Source organism: Aythya ferina (assembly GCF_964211825.1).
Source record: "Aythya ferina genome assembly, chromosome: 8".
NCBI classification, from domain to species: Eukaryota; Metazoa; Chordata; class Aves; order Anseriformes; family Anatidae; genus Aythya; species Aythya ferina.
The window spans coordinates 23,855,371-23,878,082 of NC_140304.1; the positions used below are offsets into that span (position 1 = coordinate 23,855,371).

The window sequence follows — 22,712 nt, forward strand, 5'->3', positions numbered from 1 at the left end:
TTTCATTAAGATTGCTGATTTCCAAAGGGATTTTTGACTGGCAAGGGCTCCAAAAAATAAATCAAACCCAGCAGTTTTTCCTTCTCCTTTATTCTTTCCTCTTTGCAATTTTGTATTTCCTGTCATTTTTATTGCCTTGTCTTTTCCGTGCACTCTCTTTCCACGTTCCTGCATTTTGTCAGAACAGGCTGCAGCACAGAAAAATCTGGTCATGTGAATGCCCAAGAGATTAATTAACCTTTGTGCCTGTAAACCTCCTGAGCAGCTGAAATTGGAACAGCAATGAAAGAGTCTGCGGCAGGATGATCTTTCTGGAAATATAAACAGGAGCCTCTTCAAAGCCTTGTCAGATATGTATTTTGCCTAATTGCTGACACAATTAAAAAAAATAACTGTATTTATATACTTTATAGTTTATAAATGGCAGAAATGTAGGCCTGGAGTTAAAGACAAAGCTGGCTATAGCTTTCTTTAGAAGTGTTTAAGATGAGATACGCAATCCCACCAGCCTTGAGTGTTTGTCTCAGTCACGGGCACAGTTCTGTTACCTCCAAAAGCAGTCCCTCGTTGGGTGCACCCAAGGTAATCCCTGTGCCGCACTCACTGCTTTAATGGCACTTTTGATTTTATTGTGCAGCCTTAGTTTTTATTGTACAGCCAGTGAGGAGGTGCATTCCTGCACACCTGCACCAGCGGAGACCCAGTCTCCTCAGGAGCCACCACCTCTCCACACACCTTTTGACACAAAAGCTAAGACTGGACAAGCCTAACTGCACTTCCCCTTGATTCCTGCTATTTAGGGCTGCGAATAAAGCAGAGAAAACGCCGTCTCCCTTCCCACAGGAGCGCAGCTTTCCACGGACAACCCCTGACACGAGCGCGGAAACCCTGGCAGCCGTGAGGCGAGCCCGCCATTTCCTCGCCCGCCCGCCCGCCGCGCCGGCCCCCTCAGCGCTCGGCGGGGCCGTGAGGAGCGGCGCCGACCCCGAGCCCTTCTCGCAGGGCACCGGCCACGGCACGGAGCCACCGGAGCCCGCTGCCCGCCTCCGGAAGCGGAAACATCGAGGGACGGAGCCACCGTGGCGAGCAGTAGCGGTTGGAGGCGTGCGGTGAGTGCGGGGCTGCGGGCGGGAGCAGCAGCTGCCCCTGCCCCTGCCCCGGCTTCGATGTGCCCGCACGCGTTAATTTAATGCGATTTTTAGGAGTGCACGGCTCGTTGCTGAGGGGTGAGGGTGGGCTGTGGCTTGGTGGGCAGGTGTGGTGTGTGTGGGTGCTTCTCTGAGCTCTCATGCATCCTCCCAGCGGGCTGCCAACGCTGCCTGTGCCACCCTGAGGTCTGCTCTTCCCTGGGAGCGTGGTGGTCGCAGGGTGCTTTGATGTTAGCTTTTCTTCTTGCCCTTCCAAAAAGAGCCTTGCTGCTTTTTAGTGAGCAAACTAACAGCTAGTGGGCACCACTTTTCTTACATCTTCCTCCTTAAGGGAAGAATCTGAGTGGAAAGTATTGCTGTGTTTTCTTCCAGCGTCCCTCATTCTCATGTGTTTCCATTCCAGCAAAGTCTGTCGTTCTGCTCGCTGCGACGTTAATATACAACAGGATTGTACAAATTAAGGTACTTCTTACCAAACGCTAGTTATCAATTAAATGGCATGTACCTTGTCTTCTGGGCCGAAGTGTCGCGTTAAGGTTATTGTGTAACACGGCAGTGTGAAGCATGCGGCTGGCTGGTGGTGTAGGCCAAGGTGAATGAAAAAGCCCTCATTCTTTAGTTGCACCTTGTGATGTAAGAAGATACCTTTATTTAGGCGACTTAGTCCAGGTAAATTGCACCCACTTGCATGTAGGTGGCAAGAAAATTGCTGTGCAAACCTCAGAAGAGAGTGCTGTTGTCAGGACCATATTCTGGATCATATTCTGTCTTTCTTAGCACCCTACCCCAAAATGGATGTACGCCCACAGTTCAGTTCACTGAAGACTGCCTTCAGCACCAACGTGTGGACTTAGTGTATCTCAGTGCAAATCCAGAATGATTTATTTAACTGCTGTTTTGTACTGGGAGGTGCTGGACCATTGTAATCTCAGCAAGAAAGATGCTCAGAGTCTGTAGAACATCATCTTGAATGTTATTTATTACAGCTAGCCCTATAAAGAAAGAGAATAGTGTAGGTAATCACACATCTCTTCACATGCTGTGGACACTAACTTGTACAGCATCAAGCAGAGCTCTGTTGCACATGTGGTGTGCTGTGTAGACCTGGCCTGTTAGAAAGGGTTACTCCATTTTGGTCACTGGAGCTATTATTGGACTCTCTTACAGGAAAACAACTGTGTTCATCACTTCTACTGCCAAACAGAGAGGATGCTCGCATGAGAACTTCCTGCTTTTTTAGATAAAAGCAAGGACATGCAGGGGGCCTAATCACAGGTACCAAGTGGGAGCTGCCTGCACGCTCACTGCTCTAGTCAGTTAGTTGCGGAGCTTATCCTGCAGCCATGCAATGTGCACATCCCAGGCCTGAAGGCCAAGCAGTATGTGAAGTGCAGCACAGCACCAGCCTGGACTCAGGTTAACTGTTTTGGGGACCTCCGGCTCGTTGGTGTGTAATGGCCTGGCCAGGAGCACTCCAACTGCTGTGTTAACGTCTCTATGTAAAACAAGTGTGCTGTCTCATGTAAATCTACAAAAATATGGCGTGAGAAATTGAAAATCTTAAACTTTCTGTGTGAGCACATCCATCAGTAGGCACCTATTTATAGGAGGAAAATGATAACAATGTAGTGAAGAAAGTAGAACTGTTCTGGGACAGTATGCTGCCTGAAGGCTCTACTTTGAAAATGTACATTCCTCCTACATATTCGTCCATTTAACCAACATTGCATGCTTCCACTCTTGTTCGTGTGTGTGTGCTTTTTTCTTTCTTTTTAAAAATAACTTATGAGTTTGGACATAGCTTGGAAAGTAACTTCCTCATCTTTTGCTGAAATCAGCTAGCTGGCTTTGGAGCTCATCCTGAACGTGGTTTGTTTTTAATAGTTTGACCAGGAAGATAGATTGTGAGGATGTTGGGACACACTGTAAAACTTTCCTTTATTTATTTATTTTTTCTGGCAAACCTTCCTTTGCTACTGTGAGCAGACTACTGTTTGCAGCAGCTGTAAAGCCAGTAACAGGTAACAGAAGATCCTGCTGGACCTTTGTTCAGTTGGATTTTGCATGGAAAACGCGTGTATATCATAGCATTAATTATAAGACAGGAGCCCAGGCTTAAAGTGATGGTTGCATAATAGTTCTTGCATTCTTCCTTTAGTAACAGAAGAATGCTGCTATTCTGTGAGTTTGTGCAAGATCAGGTGTATTACACCTTCTATGATAGCAATGTTAGTTATTATGTTGTCCGTACCTTTTTTTTGCACTTTTTGCACACGGTTATTTATCGTACTGTATCAGAATGATTTAAAATATATATATATTTAACGGTTTTATGTGATCTGTATTATGAGGTATATTTTATAGTGTCCACCTTTATAAGTTGTCCATTTTGTTCTTTCCTTTACCCCCCACTTACAGCAGTGTTGTTTTTTTTTTTTTTTTTAAAAAAAAGGTTGTCTCATTGGGCAGCATTTGTACTTTGATATATAGTAATGAATAAAGAAATGTACTAGTTGCAAAGGAAGACAGAAAAGTCCTTAGTTTTCTTCACAGTGTCAGACTGAGTTAACCTCAGTAATGACCTGTAGTTAAACTCTCAGTTTGTGAATATTGGAGTTCAAGGGTGATAAAACACATATCACACAGAGGTGGAACTGATCCTTCAGAGGTAAAGTTCTTTAGAGCATTATTTTCTGTCTTCTGTGTCTCTGGGCTGCCTTTATAAATGCCTTTGCTGTTTACTCCTAATCTAAAGTCTGCCTGTATCACATCTTCAAACCTCAATGTGCAGCAGCTGTTTTTGATGAAAATGCGTTTATCCCCACCTGCAGCAGTAATTAGAGCATTGGTTCCTAAGCCAGCTAGTAGGAAGTCGGTAAAAGAGGAAGAGCTAATGCAGAAGTCTGAAGGACTTGCTTCTTTCCATTTCATCAATGCTTACAGCTGATCTGAAGGGGGTTAAAAAAAAAAAAAAGTTTTCACCTGAGCTGCTGTATTAATTTTATGTTATTGGAGGCTGCTTCTTTTTGTACTTCTCAACTGTGCAAAATCTTAAACCTATGCATTGTGAAGGAGAAGAGAATAAGAAGGAAGAGGAAGAAAAAGAGCTCCTTTTTCTAGTATCTTCTGTAGCTGTAAAGCTATAAATCTGCTTCATACCACTAAAAGTTGCAAAGACCTTGCTTCAGCTTTATTCCAGCATAACAACAAAAGTATTGTCATTAACTTTATGGTATTATTTATATATTTTTGCATTAAAAAGTTTGTTTTTCTTTTTTATTTTTTCCCCAATCTATGGAATTGTTGCAGAAACTCTGCTTTTTCTTTTTCAGGCAAAAATGTCTGCAGCATGTGACTTTCTTACGCTCTGCACTGGGCAGAAGATGCCCCTCATAGGACTGGGAACCTGGAAAAGTGAACCTGGCCAGGTAAGTAAGGAGCAAGCTATCCTTCCATCTTCAGTGCTCTCACCTTGCATTTGCATTTTGTAAGCCTTTTCTGAAGATCCTTGATCTAAGACTTGGCTGGATCCACTTGCATGGATTTGGGCTTAGGTCCACAGAAGCGTGACTGAGGCTTAAGACAAAAGCAGCAGCAGCCGCAGATCACCTAGGGCTCATTAATCCAGGCCTCAGGCAATGGTGCTCTGGGAGAGGAATCCATAAAGACACCAATTAGTGAGGTGAAGAGCTCAGACAGTGAAAATGGTGTTATTATTTTGCACATGACTTCCACTGGGTAATCCCCAGGCTGCCAGTCTGACCAGGCATCTTTCTGGTTTGAGTTGATGACTTGGCTGTAAGGATTATTTTGGGAGGCAAGAGCTCTAGTTGTAATAAGTCCCGTTCCTCTGGTTGGCCTGTGTTTAGCAGAGAAACTAAGAACTTGAGTTACCTTTCTTTTAGACTGAAATGCCTAATGTGTCATTGGAGATTCACTCTGATTCTAAATGTTATGCATTGGCAAATGCCAGACTAGGAAACAATTCTGCATTTTACTACAGACTGTGGGAATATTTGCATACTATGGACTGTGCCTCCTGTTGTGATACTTTCCACCTTGTCTATCTTTTCCTTTCCCTTTTGTTCAGTTAAAAGATAAATTCCCGAGGGCAGAGATTGCCTTTCACAGCAGGTATATGCATTGACCAGCAGGAGTGTCCTCTTTTTGGTGGAATTCTTAACTGGTGTTCTTGTTTTAATGCCTTTTGGACTTTGTGTACTGCTGCATGTCAGTAAGTGTATATCTTGCTGCTATTCTGGTGTTAGCTTCATGATAGTTATGTGAGTAAGTCAGATGAAATTGTGCTTGTGACTGAGAGGGGAAGTTTAAAGAAACCCTCTTAAGATGACGCTGTTTTTTCTTGTCAGATGGAAGAAAAGGTAGGAAATAAGCTATGCAAATAAAATGTATTCATTGTTATCTTCTTGTTAGGCTTCCTTGTTGTCAGGACAGTAGATGTGTTGGGAACAGAAGCTATACTAATGTGGGAAGCTAAGCTGGTATGAGAGCTCAGTCAACCTCGTAACTGAGGACAAGGGTGAATGTTTGGCTCTGTCAGTTGAAACATCATCTGCCTGCTGAATTAGATTTATTAATATGCAGGAACATAATGCATGAATTTCTGCAGACCCAAGGCAGTTTAATGTACGTTGTACTAAAATGCTTGAAACGAACAAAGAAAATATCAATGCATTGTTTATTTTGTGCACTAGCCGTCCTGAGGAAAGTGCAGTTTTGTAACCTGGAAACCTATTTCAGATAGATTTTGCCATTGTCAGTAGCACTTCCAGCAGATGAACCCAGCATGGATCTGTAACTTCAGGTCTAGGTGGGGTCCCACAGAAGTCAAGCTCGGCAGAACAATTACTTCCTTTAAAGACAATGTTCCTTGAGTGTTTTGAAGACCTGATCTTGAAAAACAGCCAGCTTTACAGAAATGGCTGCTATTCCTATGGAATAAATAAATTCCTATTTATCACTCTTCAAAATTGGTTGCATCTTTTGTATTTTTTAATGGAGATTTATCAGATTCAGAGGCATAGTAGCACTTTGGTAGAGCATCCAAGTAATTTACCCTTAAAAGGGCATAATGTTGTTCACGGAGAATAGCTGTAATTATGAATTAAAAGCCAGGGGCTAAAGACCTAGACAAGTGGAATAATAATTATTGAGCATGTAGCTGCTTCCCAAATACAGGCTATCTATCAAAAGCCCTTCCGTACAAGGGCTACATTAGAAGCAAGAGTAGAAGCAGATTGCTTTTAAATAATTTCAGGTAAATGCTTTGCAAGTTGTAGTTACTGTAGTCAAGCTGTTCTTCAGTCTTGACCTTACTCTGAATAATTTCTTTAGTATTGCCATTATTATTTCCGATCCTAAACAAGCCTTTGACTTGTAGCCAGATCTCAGCAGGCCAGCACAAAGGTGCCATTGCAGCTCTAGTTTCATGGGAGGTAAGGACAGAGGAAAAAAGAAATACTGAATCCGAACCCACGTTAGAAGGTAATTTAGGATAACGTGATGTTTTCTGCCTTACATGATCAAATGCTAGAAGATAAATTTGGTTTGCATATTACCATAGGAACATGATGGAGGGCTATTGAGTGGGAGTGAGTGCAGTACAGAAGCTCATGAGCTGGTAGCATGAATGGGTTCAAAGACAAAAGTCCATTCAGACAACAGCATCAAGAGTATCAGTGGCATGGGCTTTTAGTGCTGGAGCTGTGATCCTTTAATGCTTTGTTCTCTTCTCAAGTGCGTCATGCTTTCAAACTGGAGGACTGATCCCCTTCAGATGAAACATTCAGGAAAGATGGAAAAGGAAATGTGTGCCTCAGAAAACCAATCGGACTGTGTGCCTTGTGTTAGGACTGCATAGGACTCCTATGGAGGAGACTAAGTCATGAAAACTTAGCCAGGATTCTCTGGATTGTCCAACAATGTGAACAAAAATTCACTATTACTGGCCTATATTATGGGAAGAGCTTGAATTAAATGTCTGAAGGATAGGAGGCAAGGCTTCTTGTTTTAGGAACATTAACTGCAAGTTACCGTTTATATGGTGGTCTGAGTTCCTTCCTCTACAGCAAACTATTTTAGTGCATTATATAGAAGCTGTGATACAGCAACGTGTGTTCTGGTCATACTGTATTTCCTGAGACTTCACCATAATGGAGAGTAAGGCTTCAGCGGCAGTTCTATCTGTTTTGGGGCAAACCATTTCAAAAAAAAAAAAAGCATGAACTGATGAGACAGCAGCAACAATGATGCAAGTTCTGGTAAAGATGACTTGTGGTGAAAGATGGAAGCATCTCCGTTAACCCAGCAGGCAGCTCAGCACCACATAGCTGTTTGCTCACTCACCCCACCCAGTGGGATGGGGGAGAAAATCAGGGAGGGAAAAAAAAGTAAAACTCCTAGGTTGAGATAAAGACATTATTTTCCCTTCATTTTCTTACCTGCTAAACTAGTAATAATAACTGTTTTGCGTGTGTATATATATACTCAATTAATCACCACCAGCTGACTGATGCCCAGCCAGTCCCTAAGCAGAAGTTGCCCTCATCCCCAGCCAACCCTCCCCATTTTCACTGTTCCTTATGACCCACACACTATGGGACATCCGCCTGGCCAGCTGTCCCAGCTGTGTCCCCTTCTAACTCCTTGGGCCCACCCAGCCCCTTGCTGGCAGGGCGCTGTGAGAAGCTGGGAAGGCCTTGGCTCTGTGCAAGCACTGCTCTGCAACAACTGAAACATCAGTCTGGTATCAGCATTATTTTTCTCCTAAATTCAAAACACAGCAACACAGCACGTACCAGCCACTGTGAAGAAAATTAACTCTGTCCCAGCCAAAACCAGGAAGGGTGTGCTGATGACTAAATGTGTAAAAACCCTTTGAAAATGTTTTTTGAGTTTCATGTTGATGAGGAATAGGATGTGGTATCATGGCCTCGCATCTTGGTTAGACTTCTAAAAAGGCTTTGCACATAAAGGTATCTAAGCATTGGGGTAGACTGCCTGTTATTTGTAGAAAAGATTTTTGACAAATGTGTGTGGGAGTGGTTTAGACTTAGTTGGTATTGCTATGGGACATGAGAATAGACTAAATAATTTCTGAAGATTCTTTCAGACCTACTTTCTTGAATTATATGATGCTAGGTTAATTATTTAAGTTGTCTGATTCAACTTGACCAATGGAAAATTAACTCAGTAATTGCTCCTTCCACAGCAGCATTGACAGGCCAAACTAAAGAATATATGGAAAATTTGAAGGATCCCTTGGCAGTTGTTACTATATAACACCAAATATTCCAAGGCATTCGAATCTCCAACAGCTTGTGTTGAGTCTTCCCTCCTCACCCCAGAAAATGCACGTACCTGTATGAACGTAATGTCAAAAATACAACTCTCATTTGAAGCAAAGTACCCTAACAGGCAGATGTAAATATAAAGAGTTTTTTTTTTTTTTTTTGCCTCCAAGAACTTCTTATTTGCACATTTTGCTCTTGGTTATTTGCATTTTGCATGGAACAGTGGTCTCCCAGATCAAATTGGAATGTCTTAGGAGGCTGAGAGCAGTTTACACAGTAAAAATTTTGCCTGATCAGTCCTGATTTTTCAGTACTAGAAATATATGTAAGCACCCTGCTAAACAAATACGGACTCTTATTTTATCACTTCGCAGAAATGTGTTTGGAGTGCCTTATCCCTATTTTTCTGCAAGTGGTGCTTACTTCCATTTCATGGCAATTTTTGCGCGTGTTTGGATTAGAAAAAACACCATAAAACTGATAGAGGAAATGGGAGATTAGGTCAGACAAACACCATGCTTGTTTTCCTTTCTTCTGCTGTGCTTTAAAAATAAAGGAGAACGTGCTTCTGCTCCTCAACTGCCACCTTTTTGGAGGGTGGATATTCAGCCTTAAAAACGTTTAATATGTCTCAAGTGATTCCAAACTCACTATGACCTTGACTTCATAGCAACCTTCTGAGGAATGTCTTTTGTCAAAGTGAAAGGAGGATTGTAAATACCATCCTGCTGTTGAAAGGAAGACCTTATTTCACTGTTGTAATAGAAGTGCTTTGTCATTCTGGCTAAGGGAAACTGGTCTGAGTTCCAGTTTTCCTTTCAAAATGCCAAAGAATGCAGTCAGAATATTCTGTGTCTGCTTTTGCTGTGGCTCTTGACAGGAAGAACAAATGAAATTCAGCAGCAGAAGAGACATCTCTTTCACTTTTGATTCCCTCTTTTTCTGTCGCATCTGAAAGCAAGACTGTGCATGTCTTTAATTGGTGTTAATCATTTTGTCAGCTTTCAAATTGAAAATGCTGGTACTTAAGTTGAAAGAAATCAATCACTCTCTGGCCTTTGTTGACATGTTTTTAATCTCTTAACAAGAGAGACATAATCCCCAAATAGATTAGGGTTTTATTGCATCAAACCTCAGACAAGGAGTAACTTAATCTCCCGAGGTCTCGTGAGACAAGTCAGTGAAGAGCAACGTATAGAAATCACTGCACAGAGATATGCTCTGACTGTAGCACTTAAGAGATGGACAGAGACTGTGCCCACTGACCACTGGAAGTTAAATGAAATGGATTTTACTTGATGCCCAACCACCTAATGGAAGGTGGTGATGCTGAAGTCTGGCAATTTCTTTGTTCTTAGAGTCAGTTACGCTAATCTTTATTCAAAAGCCACTTAAGAATTCTGGAAGAGACATCGTTCTGTGTTTCCCTCGTTGGTTTCTAGACTTGCCCCATGTCTAATGGCAGTATGTAGCTGTATGTGCTGTGTGTCTGCTTCAGTAGAGTTTTCAAAATCAGAAACAGATGCAAAGTATAGTGCCTTGGTTCCCAGCCGTTCTGGCTTGTGTAACAGTATGGAGCGAGGGACGTTTGCTGTTGGTGGTGCCTCCTTTGTCAGAAATGTGGGAAGCAAAATGTGAATTTGTGAGCATCATCAGGAGATCCTCAGCAGGCTGTGGGTTAATAATCACCAGTGGAATGACTTTCTTGTCACTATACCGCTGCTGTTGTGCAATCAGGGAGAATGAGACGTGAAGGAAAAATGTGCCATAAAGTATCCTTATCATAAAAATGTAACATGAACAGTTGAACCAAACGTGAACTCTGGCAAGTATGGCATTAGAAACTTGGCTTTTGTTTTACTGGGGGAGAGATTGTGTCTTCCAGGCTTGGCTAACATTGATTGATTGGACAGTTCCATTAAATTTGTCTCCCTAAAGCATGATTTATTTCTTACAGCTCATCTTATATTTAAGAAAAGCACAGCAATTGTAGTTAAAAAGGAATTTCCATTCTGTGTAGTGAGTTCTTGCATATTTGGCCAGCGTGCAGGGTCTGTTTTCATGTTACCCTTGGAGTATCTGCTAGCACTTAGCTCTTTGCTCTTGAAGACCATGCAACAAAGGACTGTTTTCTACTCTTCTTGGGTATCCTGACCTTATCTAAGTCTGTACTTCGGCAGTGTTCCTCATTAAGCACGCAGCAATTTTCTCAGTTGTCTCCACTGATTTCATTGTGTAATCTATTTCTGACTACAGGTGAAAGAAGCAGTGAAATATGCCCTAAGTGTGGGTTATCGCCACGTGGATTGTGCAGCAGCTTACAGCAACGAAGCTGAGATTGGTGAGGCTTTCCAGGAAAGTGTTGGACCCAACAAGGTAAAAACACAAGAACTGCCATGCGAACTGTATCTTGCAGCAGAATTTACAACTGTGACCTGAAAGTGGGCTGTAAATTAACATAGGTGGTTTTTCCTTCTATCTATCCCAGCTGTTTGCTATTAATCAGGACCAGGCATGAAAGAGGGCTTTCTCTCCTCTGGAACCATCCTGACTGTCAGGAGGAGAAAAGATTGTCTGGAACACTTGTGTGGAAGCTACAGAAAATGCTTTTTTTTTTTTTTTTTTTCTTTTAATTCCTTCTTAAACATCCCCCAGCCAATATCCCACTTTGGATCTTCAAAAGTTAGAGGTTGCTAGAGTCGCTAGTTAAAATGGAAAATATATTCCATGATTTATATAAAAAAGCTACTCTAGTTTGCAATCTAGAATGGTCTGCAGTGTTGGGTACCCACAACAAAATCAGCAACTGTATATTTTTTTCAGTGATAGATCAGATGTATGAGTGAGTGAATAAATGTATATTATTTTTTTAAACAGTGATTGAATTTGAAGGTTTGGTAACTGTGACTATAGCGTTTGCAAGGCCTTAATGTAACATAACAGACATTCCTGTGGATGACCTCAGGTGTAATCTTAAATTCATCCCCTTGTTCTTGTTGGCCCAAGGGGCCAGAAGAATTATGTGTATGGCCTCTGACCCCTGGAAAGAAAGATCACATGTTCCTGCTTTTCTGCTCTCCTCCCCTTTGCTGTAGGGTGATCTCTTTGTTATGTGATTAGCTCCAGAGAGGCTGTTTTCAGCTCGCCCCAGGGATTCTCTCACACTGCTTAGCTACTGGCAACTAATATGGGGAAGCATAGGACTATTTTTATTCAGCTTGTGTTGGCTAACTTAAAACAAGATTTTTTAGAACATTTTTCTCTTTGAACACAACAGCTAGTATGTGAAACACAAATAACTGAATGGCTGGAGAAATTAATCATTCCAGCTAGTAGACTTGAGTGAAATTTGGTACTGCATAGTCAATGAGAACTGCCTTCTGATGCTGTTCTGTGCTTCAGCATGCCAAGTATGATCTCTTTCTGGGTCTTACCCTTCCAATACATGATGCTCAATTCTTAATGCATTCCTCCCAGAACTTAGATATTCAAGTGCAGAGGTTTGGTGAAGTTTCTTTGGTTTATTTTCCTGCATTCTTTCTATGAGAAACAGTCTTAGTTTATAACATTTGATGAGTGTAGTAAGTTAGCTGGTTGTACCTTGACAGAAATTGCAAAAGTAATAATTTATTTGGCCCTATTACACTTAGAAGTGGCTTTAATCCTGGCGTTAGAGTTTGGAAAAGTGGTGGGTTTTGGTTTTTGCTTATTATTTTTTTATTCCCCAAAGTTTCTAGGGACTTGCTAAGTTTTTGGTGTGCTTTAGGATGGGTCAATGCAAGTGTGTATTTGTCTTGCAGTTCTCCATCCAGCACATTTTTGGAAGGTTTAATTTGTAGGTTCTGTGTGTTAACTTTTTTAAAAAAAAAAACTTGAATTTTCCTTGTTTTAAAGCTAGATGGGGAATTGCAGCAGTTTTATTTCTGAGCTTGGTCCAGTAAATTGTGCTCTCCTTCCTTTCTTAAAGGTTGTTAAAAGGGAGGACCTGTTTGTAACATCAAAGCTCTGGAACACCAAGCACCACCCAGAAGATGTAGAGCCAGCACTAAGGAAAACACTTGGAGATTTGAAACTGGATTACTTGGACCTGTACCTCATGCACTGGCCTCATGCCTTTGAGTAAGTGCTATATGGAAAGGGCACAGAATGCAGAAACCCCAGTTTTACGTCAGTGGCTGGTTCTGTGTCCTGAGGAGCTTCTTTTTGAGCTGTGAATTTATTTCTGTGTAGACTGCCTGCAAGATATTTTTAAGGGTGATTTATAGCATAGTCCTACAGGCTACAGACACTTCTCTACTTGCAACCTGTACGTCCATTTGTATGTGGTGGATACATTCACAGACACAGATGTTCCCATTTAATTCTTTTTTGAATTGGCTCAGAATTTGTTTAGATTCGTAGCAGATCTGGAAACAGTAGAGGAGACAATTTCTGGTACTATACAGAGATTATAAATAGAAAAGGGATAATTGCTGTTATTATTTAGAAGTCATGAGGCTGCAAAAATGGGTATGAAGTCTTAATTTAAAATCCTTAGGTAGCTGCTGATTTTTTTAATGGTGAAAACAATTTGGTAATGAAATTAGGATCACTAAATGCATGACAATTTGGCATGGGTGCCAAAGTTAGGTAACTGAAAGTAGTCTGACTGGGAGAAAGTAAACAAGCTTTATTGAGTGAGTTTCTCTACTGAAGCTTGTCATCTTATACTAGCTGAAAGCTTGTCTTGCTGTGAGGTAAAATCTTTGTCAAGTTCAATATGCATCAGAAGCTTAAATGTGGTTTAGTCTATTCACCTCAGCACTGGGAAAATGTGCTGTTATTCTTCATTCTGCCATAGAAGTACTTGGTAATCTTGGAGAAATCCTGTTGTTACTTTGTGCCTTGATAAGTTGTACTTATCTGTAAAATGAAAATCAAGTGCTTCATAAAAAAGATAACACTTTTCACTAATAGTTATAAGCTGCTGGAGTGGTCAAGCGCGTACAGTATTACATCAGTGTCTGTATGAAAAGGAAATGATGATGATCTCATGACACTTCAGTTGCAGTAATTCTAAGATTTGAGGAAATATGGGAAGAGAGAATTCTCCAGTTAAATGTTAGATTTATTTATCCTACCTCCCTATCAGAGGCGGGGTTACATAGTTTATCGTAGCTGTGGAAGTTCTTTTTCCTGCTTCAGCAATCAGCAAAAAGAGGAGGAAAAAAAAAATCTCCTGACCAGCTGTTTGCATGGACACTTCACTAAACAGGGGAAAACCCATCAGATTCAGAGGGGCTTCACCCCATTCTACAAATGAGAACACTTTTTCCCTGCTAGTCATCTGAACTGAATTTTGCAAAGCATACGACACTGGTATGAAAGTCAGTCAAATTCTGTGTCCCTCAATGTAACAGAATGAGGAAGTGTTTTCAGCTAGGGCCAGTTTGGAGGAAGAACTTCTGTTAAAAATCCCCCCTGTTTTGAAATAGATTTGCTTTTCAGTTGGTTCAGGGTGGGGGGGAAACACAACATTTAAACATTGCTTTGATAATAACACGGAACACAAACAATGATGTATATTTAGTTATGATTAATATTATTTAAACTGCTCATTGTTGTGGAAAATGTTGACAAAACTGAAGTTACAATCTCCATGCTTTCTCACTGGAAACAGTTCACTCCTAGTGTTCTATCAGCTCTACTTTAACTGTTCTAGTGCCTGATTACCCACAGTGCCTGCAGTGTTTTGGGAAGCTAATCAGAAGAATGTTATTTAAATAGAAATTAAATTAGATTTCCAGATGAAAAGCACAGTGACCCTAAGTCTTGTATATTAAGCGAGGGATTAATTTTCTGCTCTTGACACATGAGGCTGCTTTTCAGAGTTGGGAGCTCACTCATAACATTTTTGAAGTTATTGATAGATCTAGGACCAAAAATGATGTGCACAAGAGCTATGTCCCCAGCTGCTGTTATCTTGCACAGCATTTACTGCTTAGTTAGAGCAATGTCAGCCAGTCTCAGAGATCTGGGTTAGCAATGTCCCACAGTGGTTACGAAGCAGCACTCTTCCAGTGAGATCGCTGGAACCCCTCCAAGCATGGACTGCTCAGAGACTGCTCGTAGCCCTTGGGTAGTGTGGTGGTGCCACCTGACATAACCAGGTTCTTCCTCTGTGTGGTTTTGGTTGGTTTCTTTTGTTTGTATTTTATTTTTAAATGGGTTGGTATGACTAACTGGAAACACACCCAACCTACAAGCAACATGTACATGTTTAGACTTCTCTGAGAATCTCTGCTTGCACCCGGTGCTGACTCTGCTAGACAATTCAAAGAGTGGGAAAACCAGACTACTTTGAATGCAGTCCCTGCTAGATAGCTCTTAAACCAAGGTCCCATTGGTAAAGGCTCCAAACAGACCATTAGTCCTCCCTCAGAAACAAATTGAAAAACCAAAGCTGCCTTCTGAGTTGCTGTTCTCTAAATCAACTGTTTGCTAGGATCAAAGTGCTGTTGTTGTATATACAATGGGTGATCAGCTTTAGTTAGTTGCAGTAGGTAAGTAGCATGTTATAGGTAGGTATAGCCCTATAGGCAAGTAAGTTCCAGGCACTATTTAACAAGTTTACATAGGAAAGACTGTGTGTAAAATAATTTCTTGTAGCCTAAGTCTTCATAATAGAATTCAACAGGGAAATTTGCTCAGTTTGTTCTCTAGCTTACAAACTATGCATAAGCTTTTAAGAATACTTCACTAAAATAAACTTTCTTCGAAGAACTACTGTAATAGAAATCACATGGCATATATACTTACACTTTGCCTTTCTTTGATGCTGTAGACGAGGGGACAATCTCTTCCCAAAGAATCCTGATGGAACAATGCGGTATGATTACACCGATTACAAGGATACCTGGAAGGCTATGGAGAAGCTGGTGGAAAAAGGTCTTGCAAAAGCCATTGGGCTGTCAAACTTCAACAGTCGTCAGATTGATGATATATTAAGTGTGGCTACTGTCAAACCAGCTGTCCTCCAGGTAAGACGAATAAAGGAGAGGAGGAATCCTCTTCCTGTTTGTCCATGGGAGCAAAGAATGTGCAAACCAATGCTACGTGTTAAGCACAAGGAGTGCAGCTTCTGCTGTACAGAGAGAAGTATACCCCCATCTATAGGAGTAGGTATACAGGATGTCTTCCCAGACAGATGAATTCATTGGGGAATTCTATATCCATGTTTTGCAGCCCCTTACACCTAGTCAGTGCTTCTCTGTAACAGAGTTTGTCTTCCCTGAGAAGAACAACTTAGTTTAAAAGGAAAAAAAAGACATCAAGAGGGACTATCTTAAATCCTTCCTATAAAGAGCTTCCTTGCTTGTTGGACGATTTGTTGGACGATTTGTTGGACACATGGAGAAAATCCAACACTCTAAACTTAAGCAAACTGTTTTCCATAATTTTAGCCTACCAGCCAGTTTTTCATTCTCCTGGTAATACGCTATAGCTTCATACAGTTTTCCAAAAACTGGAATGACCTCTCTTGAAATGCTTGATTCTGCCTTTTTTATTATTATGCTTTTGACCTCCTGTTTGTTTAGAGTTTTGTGCTTGATATTTTTTTCTCCGGCCATTCATTGTGGGTCATTTTAATAGGTAGAATGTCATCCGTACCTAGCTCAGAATGAGCTGATAGCTCACTGCCAGAAAAAAGGACTGGTTGTTACTGCCTACAGTCCCCTGGGTTCTCCAGATCGCATGTGGAAACACCCAGATGAGCCTGTGCTTCTAGAGGAACCTGGGATCAAAAAACTGGCAGAAAAATACAGCAAGTCACCTGCCCAGATCATCCTCAGGTACAGAACAATTGAGGGAGGTGGCATTTGGGACCTGGCCTTAAATAAAACAAAACACTCAAGTTTGAAGGGATTTACTTGGGGCGTGTGTTTTTTTCCCCACATCAGTGGGGATTCTTGTGCTGCCAACACAGAAAATTTTTCTTTTCCCTTTCAACAGATGGCAAGTGCAGCGTAAAGTGGTTACCATTCCCAAGAGCGTCACTCCTGCTCGCATTCTGCAGAATGTCCAGGTAAGTTTAGATGGAGGACAGGAGTTGCAGCAATATCCTTTCACGTGAGCAATGTGCCATCCCACTACAACGATCTGAGGCGCTTGGTTCATGCTTGTTTGCCAATGTATGCATGCACACAGAAAGGAAAGAAAAGATTTTTTTGAAAACAAAAGAGTTCCTAGCAACTGTGTGCACATGCATGGACTTGGTAGCAAAAGGGAAAAAATGTCCTTTATAGGAGTTTAAGTGAAAAGGAGTTTAAATGAAAAATCTTTACTGAAATTTAATAGAAAATTTATTGAACAAGTGAGTCTTTTAATTATATTTAATGATTCTTATTTATGAATAACAGATTTAGGAAAGAATGATTGCTCTCCTGTTGTTTTGTCTTGTAAGTGAGGCCTGGTAACTATTTCTGCAGCAAACTGCCATCCTAATGATGCTGAAGGATTACTGTGATTTGCACCTGCCCTAAAGTAAAGGCAGTTATCCTCACAAATTATTTGAAAACTGACTTGAAATAATTTTGAGTCTCTGAATCACCTTTCAGACTTTTTCCCCAGCAGTATCAGTGAAGACTTAGAATTGGCAATTGTATGAACACCTCAGGCTTTAAGCCTTTGTGTCAGTGTCTCCTGTAAAGTGGGTTTAATTGCAACTTCATATTTATAAACAGAAGACAAACTAATGCTGTTGCAAGTCAAGATTTTTACAGATGCCTAACTTCCATTGTTCAGAGTTGTATGGAAATCCCCACTGAGGCTGGGACTTACCAAAATTGAAGATTACAAAGATTTTTAAAATACCGCAACTAGCAATATGTTTATTTTTATTTGGGTTTTAACACTAGGATCTAGCAATTCTAATATGGCACACAGACTTTCTTGTTTTAAAAACATCTCCAAGAGATGTTTGACTTATAAAGGAAATAAAGCGAAGAGGCAGAATTCAACAGAATTAAATAATAAATAATAATTAAAAAAAAACACAACTATAGTTATTAAACCAAGGCTCTTGCTTTTGTTCCTAGGTGTTTGATTTCAGCCTCACAGAGGAGGAGATGAGCCACATTGGAAGCCTGAACAAAAACTGGCGTTACATTGTGCCAATGATTACGGTAAATTTCTCATATTTCTAATAGTTCTGATTGTGTGAATGTGACCACATCTTGGGGTTTCTGTGGTTTTCATTTTCTCTTGCTGTCCCTGTCAGAACTACTTATGAGTAAGAGAGCTACAACTTTTCAGGGTGTCTAAGCTGAAAGAATTTTTCAAAAGTTGGATACAGGTAGCTTTTTGAAATCTCTCTTCTTCTGTTGATTCTCATGGGTCCTCATTATGGACCTGCCCGTGGGCCTTTAACCAGAGTCCCTCCCTGCGTCCAACCTCATCAAACTCCTGCTGATCTGTTCCGCTTGAGTACAAGCAGGCTAAGGTCTGTGCTATTTCTCTCCAGAAGTTCTCCTTATTCCACCTGTTCCCATCTGCTTTTTTACCATAAACCTCTAGGTTCACAGAAAACTCAAGGTGCTATTAGCTCTCTGCTTCTGTCAGAAGCCATGCGAGGGAATTTGCCCACTTCATTCCACCAGACGTCCCCTTTCAGCATCTGTTGTAACAGTTTTCCTCCACTGTAAGGAGTTGAATTCAGATTTTGTTATTTTTCTTTGCTAATCCCTTAGCTGCAGCATCTTATAGAATCATCAGTTTCCTCTGTCGCATGAACCTTTACCTTGTGTGCTATTAGATGCCAGTCTGTTTTCAGAGAAACTCATGCCTCAAAGGTTGTCATTTTAGGCTTTTTCTTTCATTTTATTAAAGAACCTAATCTTATTCCTTTCTCCTCATTTGAAGGAAAATAAAAAAGCCTTATTGTCTCCTATCGTTACAGTGTTTCTCATTTCTTAGATAGCTATTTTCCTGCTTCTGTCTGTACAACAGAGAGCTGTTGACATTCCCTGGTGGGTCACTTACCAAAATATTGCGACTGTACTAGAATGCATTTGAAGTGATTTGTCCCTTCTCTATCATACAGCATAGTGCGTGGTACAGGTCTCTGCAAATTTGGAATTTGCCTCTCCAGCAGCTTGCCTGTAAATTCTTCATTACCCAGTGCTACTGGTTAAGCATTCTTTGGAGAAAGCATTTCTCCAGGATTTGTTGTTGAGGTTTCTTGAGTACTTGAGAGCAGATCAGTGATCTAACAATTTGAAAAGAGGAATTGTGAGCCTCTGTGAACCATTGTTTTGTATCAAGGGGAGGTAGATACTTCTTACAGCCTTCTCTGTTTCCAGTGCTGGGTCTTGTGAAAGCTTCAAGGCCATGCTTTTAACTGTAGGGTTGCTTCAGTGTGTGCGTAAATATAACCCCTACATCCCTGCAATCAAAATTATCTCTTTGCTTATGCATCAGGAGTCTGTGCTTCAAACCGCCAGTTTGGCTGCTCTTGCATGTGAACGTGGTAGTGACAAGCACACCTGCTGCTGACTGTTTCAAGTGTTTTGCTACTTGTGCTGCAAACAAAGTTGTTTTGGTAGTGAAGCTGCAAAATACATTTAGAATGTAGCCTGGCTTGGGCTATCCAGGGATAATTCATGCGCTTTTGATACCCAGGAGATGTGTTCTGATCAATGACTCACAAAGAAACGAAATAGAGTTCAAAGTACTAGCCTGTCCAACTAGAAAAAGGTGTGAATGTGATGCAGCTGGGCTTCAAAGATATTGCCATATTGTCAGATAACAAGGCAGGAAGAAGCAAGATGAGGAGAATTAAAATGCGACTGTAGCTGTAATATCTCTGCGGAACCTTTTGTCTCCTGCCCGTCCCTTCTGGGCTTATCAGAAAGAATTTTCATCATCTGTAAATTAAAATTCCTGTCTAACCTTTCATGCCTATCTCCTCTATGAATCTAATTTTATAGTGTCTGGATTTCAAAGTGTGATGTGGCAGCACTCCTATCATAACCGACGAGACGGATTTTCCTTGCTTTACCTTGCTTGTATATAACCAGAAGGTCTTGACAGTTGTGCCACTCTTCTCTCCACGCTGTTATTTTGCTCAAAGTCCGAGGTGAAGCTATTGCATATAGACGATTTAAGATGCTTTATATTTTTAACAGATCATTATCTGGGTAGAGGCTGGAAATTGTTCAACCTGTACCATGTACCAGCCTGAAATTCAAACTTTTGGAAACATAATTGTTTAAAGAATATACTGCAGGCAAAACTTGAATGACTAGCAAGCCAGGACAGGACTGATGGTGTCGTACACATGATCTCTCTCTCTTTTTTTCTTCTTTTTTTTTTTTTCCAGACCAGCAGTAGCTAACTATCAATGTGTTCACTGCTGATTTGCCCCCCTTCCTCCCCCAGATTCCTGGGGTAGATTGGAAGCAGCTATGCGCAACATTGCTTCTGGCAGCTGCTGTTTTGACATGTTGCTAAAAAGAATGCTTACCTGAAGAACTGTTTTTTGTAGGGAAAATATGCAGGGGAAAGAAATGGTGGTTGTGGTGAGAAATGTGAATTGTGGGAACTTGCAGTTGTTGGCTTTCAGGAAACTATGAGGAAATGTGAAGATACTGTGATAGTTTTGTCCACTGTTTTAAGGATTGCCTTCAGATAACAGCTTAATTTCAGCTTTTATTTTAATCTGAGCACCAAATACTAAACCTTAACATCTTAGTTTTCTGCTCTATAGTGCCCCCAAGTGACTGTTTTCACTCTACCCTAGTTCTCGTTATAAACTAGGGGTTCCAGTTGTTGCTTTTAAATGCATGATTTATTCTGAAAGCTAATAGACTTGCTAGTGGATACTTGGTTTCAAAGTACCTGTGATTCCCTTTGCTCCCATAACAGTTTGAGTGATATCTAATATCACAGTGATACAAAAATCCTAAATGCATAAAAATCAATGATTCGCTTAACGTTTGGTTATATTAAGCGCTTAAGGACTGAGTAAAAGTTTTAGCTGAATGATGCTAGTTTGCCATCAGGGGAGGTTTCTCTTCTTGCTGATGCTGCATCTAAATTTCCTCAAACATTACAGGTTGCAGAGCAAGGTTTTACCCCAGCTCCTAGTAAATGGGGGCGTTGCAGTGGACTTGATGCATCTAGGAATGCACTTTATGCATGGGAATGCCTGGAGGTGGGCCGTAGGAACTGAGGCTTCTGCTTGGCTACATCTGCTTTTGGGCCATCAGGAGCACTTTGTTTCATTGTCAATGAACATTAGTTTCAGTACTCCCGTTGTACAGCTGGAGAAACTGGTTGGCCATGAAAGTGTTCTTAAACAAGAAGTGTGTCTTAACTCCTTCATAGCACTTCTTGTTTCAGTGCTGCTGTAAATGCTTCAGTGTATGGCCCTGAACAAATTACTACACTTGATTCATGATATCCATCTGTAAAATTGGCAGCCCGACAACTCTGTCATGAAAAGCTGGGCAGAAGCGCTTACTTCTGCAAAGTGTTTTGAAGTGTGCATGTTGCAACATTTATTCAGTAATGGCTACAAGGCAAAAGGCTTAACTATTCTTAATTCAATTCTTAAAAGCCTAAGTAGCTGGAAGAAAGACTCTTGCTTCAGGCTACAAAAAAAAAAAATCTTTCAAGAAGTACCAAGAGGACTTAGGGGTGGAGGGAACAGCTCTTGATTAAACTCAGGAAGATGCTCCCAGATGTTTGGGATATGAAGATTTACAAGTTGAAACTGTGTAGAATTTGAAAAAGAGTACGAATGGGTCTGTATCTTTCTGATATGCATCTGTCTGTTTACTTCACAGGTGAATGGGAAGCCAGTACCAAGAGATGCTGGACACCCCCATTACCCCTTCAATGACCCCTATTAACTACAAAATAAGGTGTTAGAATAACGTGCTCCTCTGCATACTTTTCCACAAAGTAATGAGTGCCATAATTTGTCAAAACTGTAAAACAAACAACAACAACAAAAAAAGTCCAAATTAATCCTGCCCAGGAAGGAAGGTTTTCTTGCAACGTACTGCTTTTAATTGACCTTCCTTCTGAAGGTCCTGTAGCTTCCCTATCAGAGTTTGCAGTCATTGTAATGAATCCACCAGCTTGCCTTGGGAAACATAACGTCTTTTGGCATTAGATAAAGTGTGGGAGATTCTAAATGAAATTCCACACATCGTTATCAGGCTAGGGCAATACTTTGTGTTTTCTGTCTGTTGAACGGTTTTGAAATCTTTATTACCATGATGGGGGGGGGAAAGGGGAAGGCATGAAAGCATTTTCAGACTAAACAACTACCCAACTATCACCTTCAATATTTTCATTAATCTTTTATACAGGGAATTAAGTGAAATGTGCAACGGTTGCACTGTGTCTATAAAGCGTTCATTAAAACCCAAGTTATCATCCATGCTGAGTGCTTTTTATCCCCTTTGGAATACTCATGGGACTTAAACTCTCTCCTCTTTATTTTCTTTTTCTTTTAATTTCTGTTGATTTGAGGAGAATAAATGCATAACCTGAAGCAGGCCTTCAGGGCAATCATTCCTGTTGCTTGTCACATGGATAGGTTCTAGCTCTGGAATATCTCTGATTATACTCTCATAAAAACCTGAATAACTTTTTAGCAAGTCCTTTAGAAATCCGTCCTGCCTTTCCCATAAACTTCTCCAATGTGTCTTTGCCAAAGATGTCCAGTTCAAGTTCTGTAACATCACAGATTTTGTTCTTGATTATACAATAAAAGAAAAAACAAACAAACAAACAAAAAAAAACAACAACAAAGTGTCAGAGGGCCTCTTCCCTTTTAATGTCTCTTCTTGTTGACTGCTGTGTGGGCTGGCATATGGGAGAGCTGGTCCTGCTTCCTCTCACACTGCTGACCTGCTGGTAATGCTGGACAAGGGATTTTGCCTTTTCCATGCCTCAACTTTTTCTCTGTGTTACTCTGTGGCAGGACTAATTTACAGAGTGCTGATACACTATTGTGCAGGGCTGGAGCTCTGCCACCAGCAATCTTTATTTTGTTTCAGTCCTGTAATGAATTGTCACACCATCAGAGTACCAAGAGCACAAAGTCTTAATATATACCAGTGCTCCAGTAGTGATACCATCTGTGGCCTTAGCAGTGTTATTTAATACTTTGTTTTGGGTTTCTCTACCTGTAAAATAGGGTGGGTGCTCGCCTGCCTTGGTGCAGGCATGGCAGCAAGGGAAGGGTTTGTTAAGGGCT

At 40.9% G+C, this 22,712-nt stretch overlaps 1 protein-coding gene across 8 annotated transcripts; it reads left to right on the forward strand.

Annotated features, from left to right (window-relative positions):
* Positions 1 to 646: 646 nt before the first annotated feature.
* On the forward strand, positions 647 to 21,888 carry AKR1A1 (aldo-keto reductase family 1 member A1). Of its 8 annotated transcripts, none has more exons than XM_084527994.1 (11): positions 676 to 749; positions 844 to 1,109; positions 1,552 to 1,610; positions 4,481 to 4,576; positions 10,718 to 10,837; positions 12,429 to 12,580; positions 15,285 to 15,480; positions 16,094 to 16,293; positions 16,454 to 16,526; positions 17,539 to 17,625; positions 21,289 to 21,888. In XM_084527994.1, the coding sequence occupies exons 4-11, from the start codon at positions 4,487 to 4,489 to the stop codon at positions 21,352 to 21,354; spliced, it is 984 nt and encodes a 327-aa protein (XP_084384120.1). In that variant the 5' UTR covers positions 676 to 749; positions 844 to 1,109; positions 1,552 to 1,610; positions 4,481 to 4,486; the 3' UTR covers positions 21,355 to 21,888. The 8 variants fall into 8 exon arrangements, with proteins under 8 accessions (XP_084384119.1, XP_084384120.1, XP_084384123.1 ...); XM_084527997.1 differs by adding an exon at positions 2,316 to 2,423 and having other exon boundaries at positions 725 to 1,109; positions 1,521 to 1,610; XM_084527996.1 differs by adding an exon at positions 2,316 to 2,423 and having other exon boundaries at positions 725 to 1,109.
* The last annotated feature ends 824 nt before the right edge of the window (positions 21,889 to 22,712 follow it).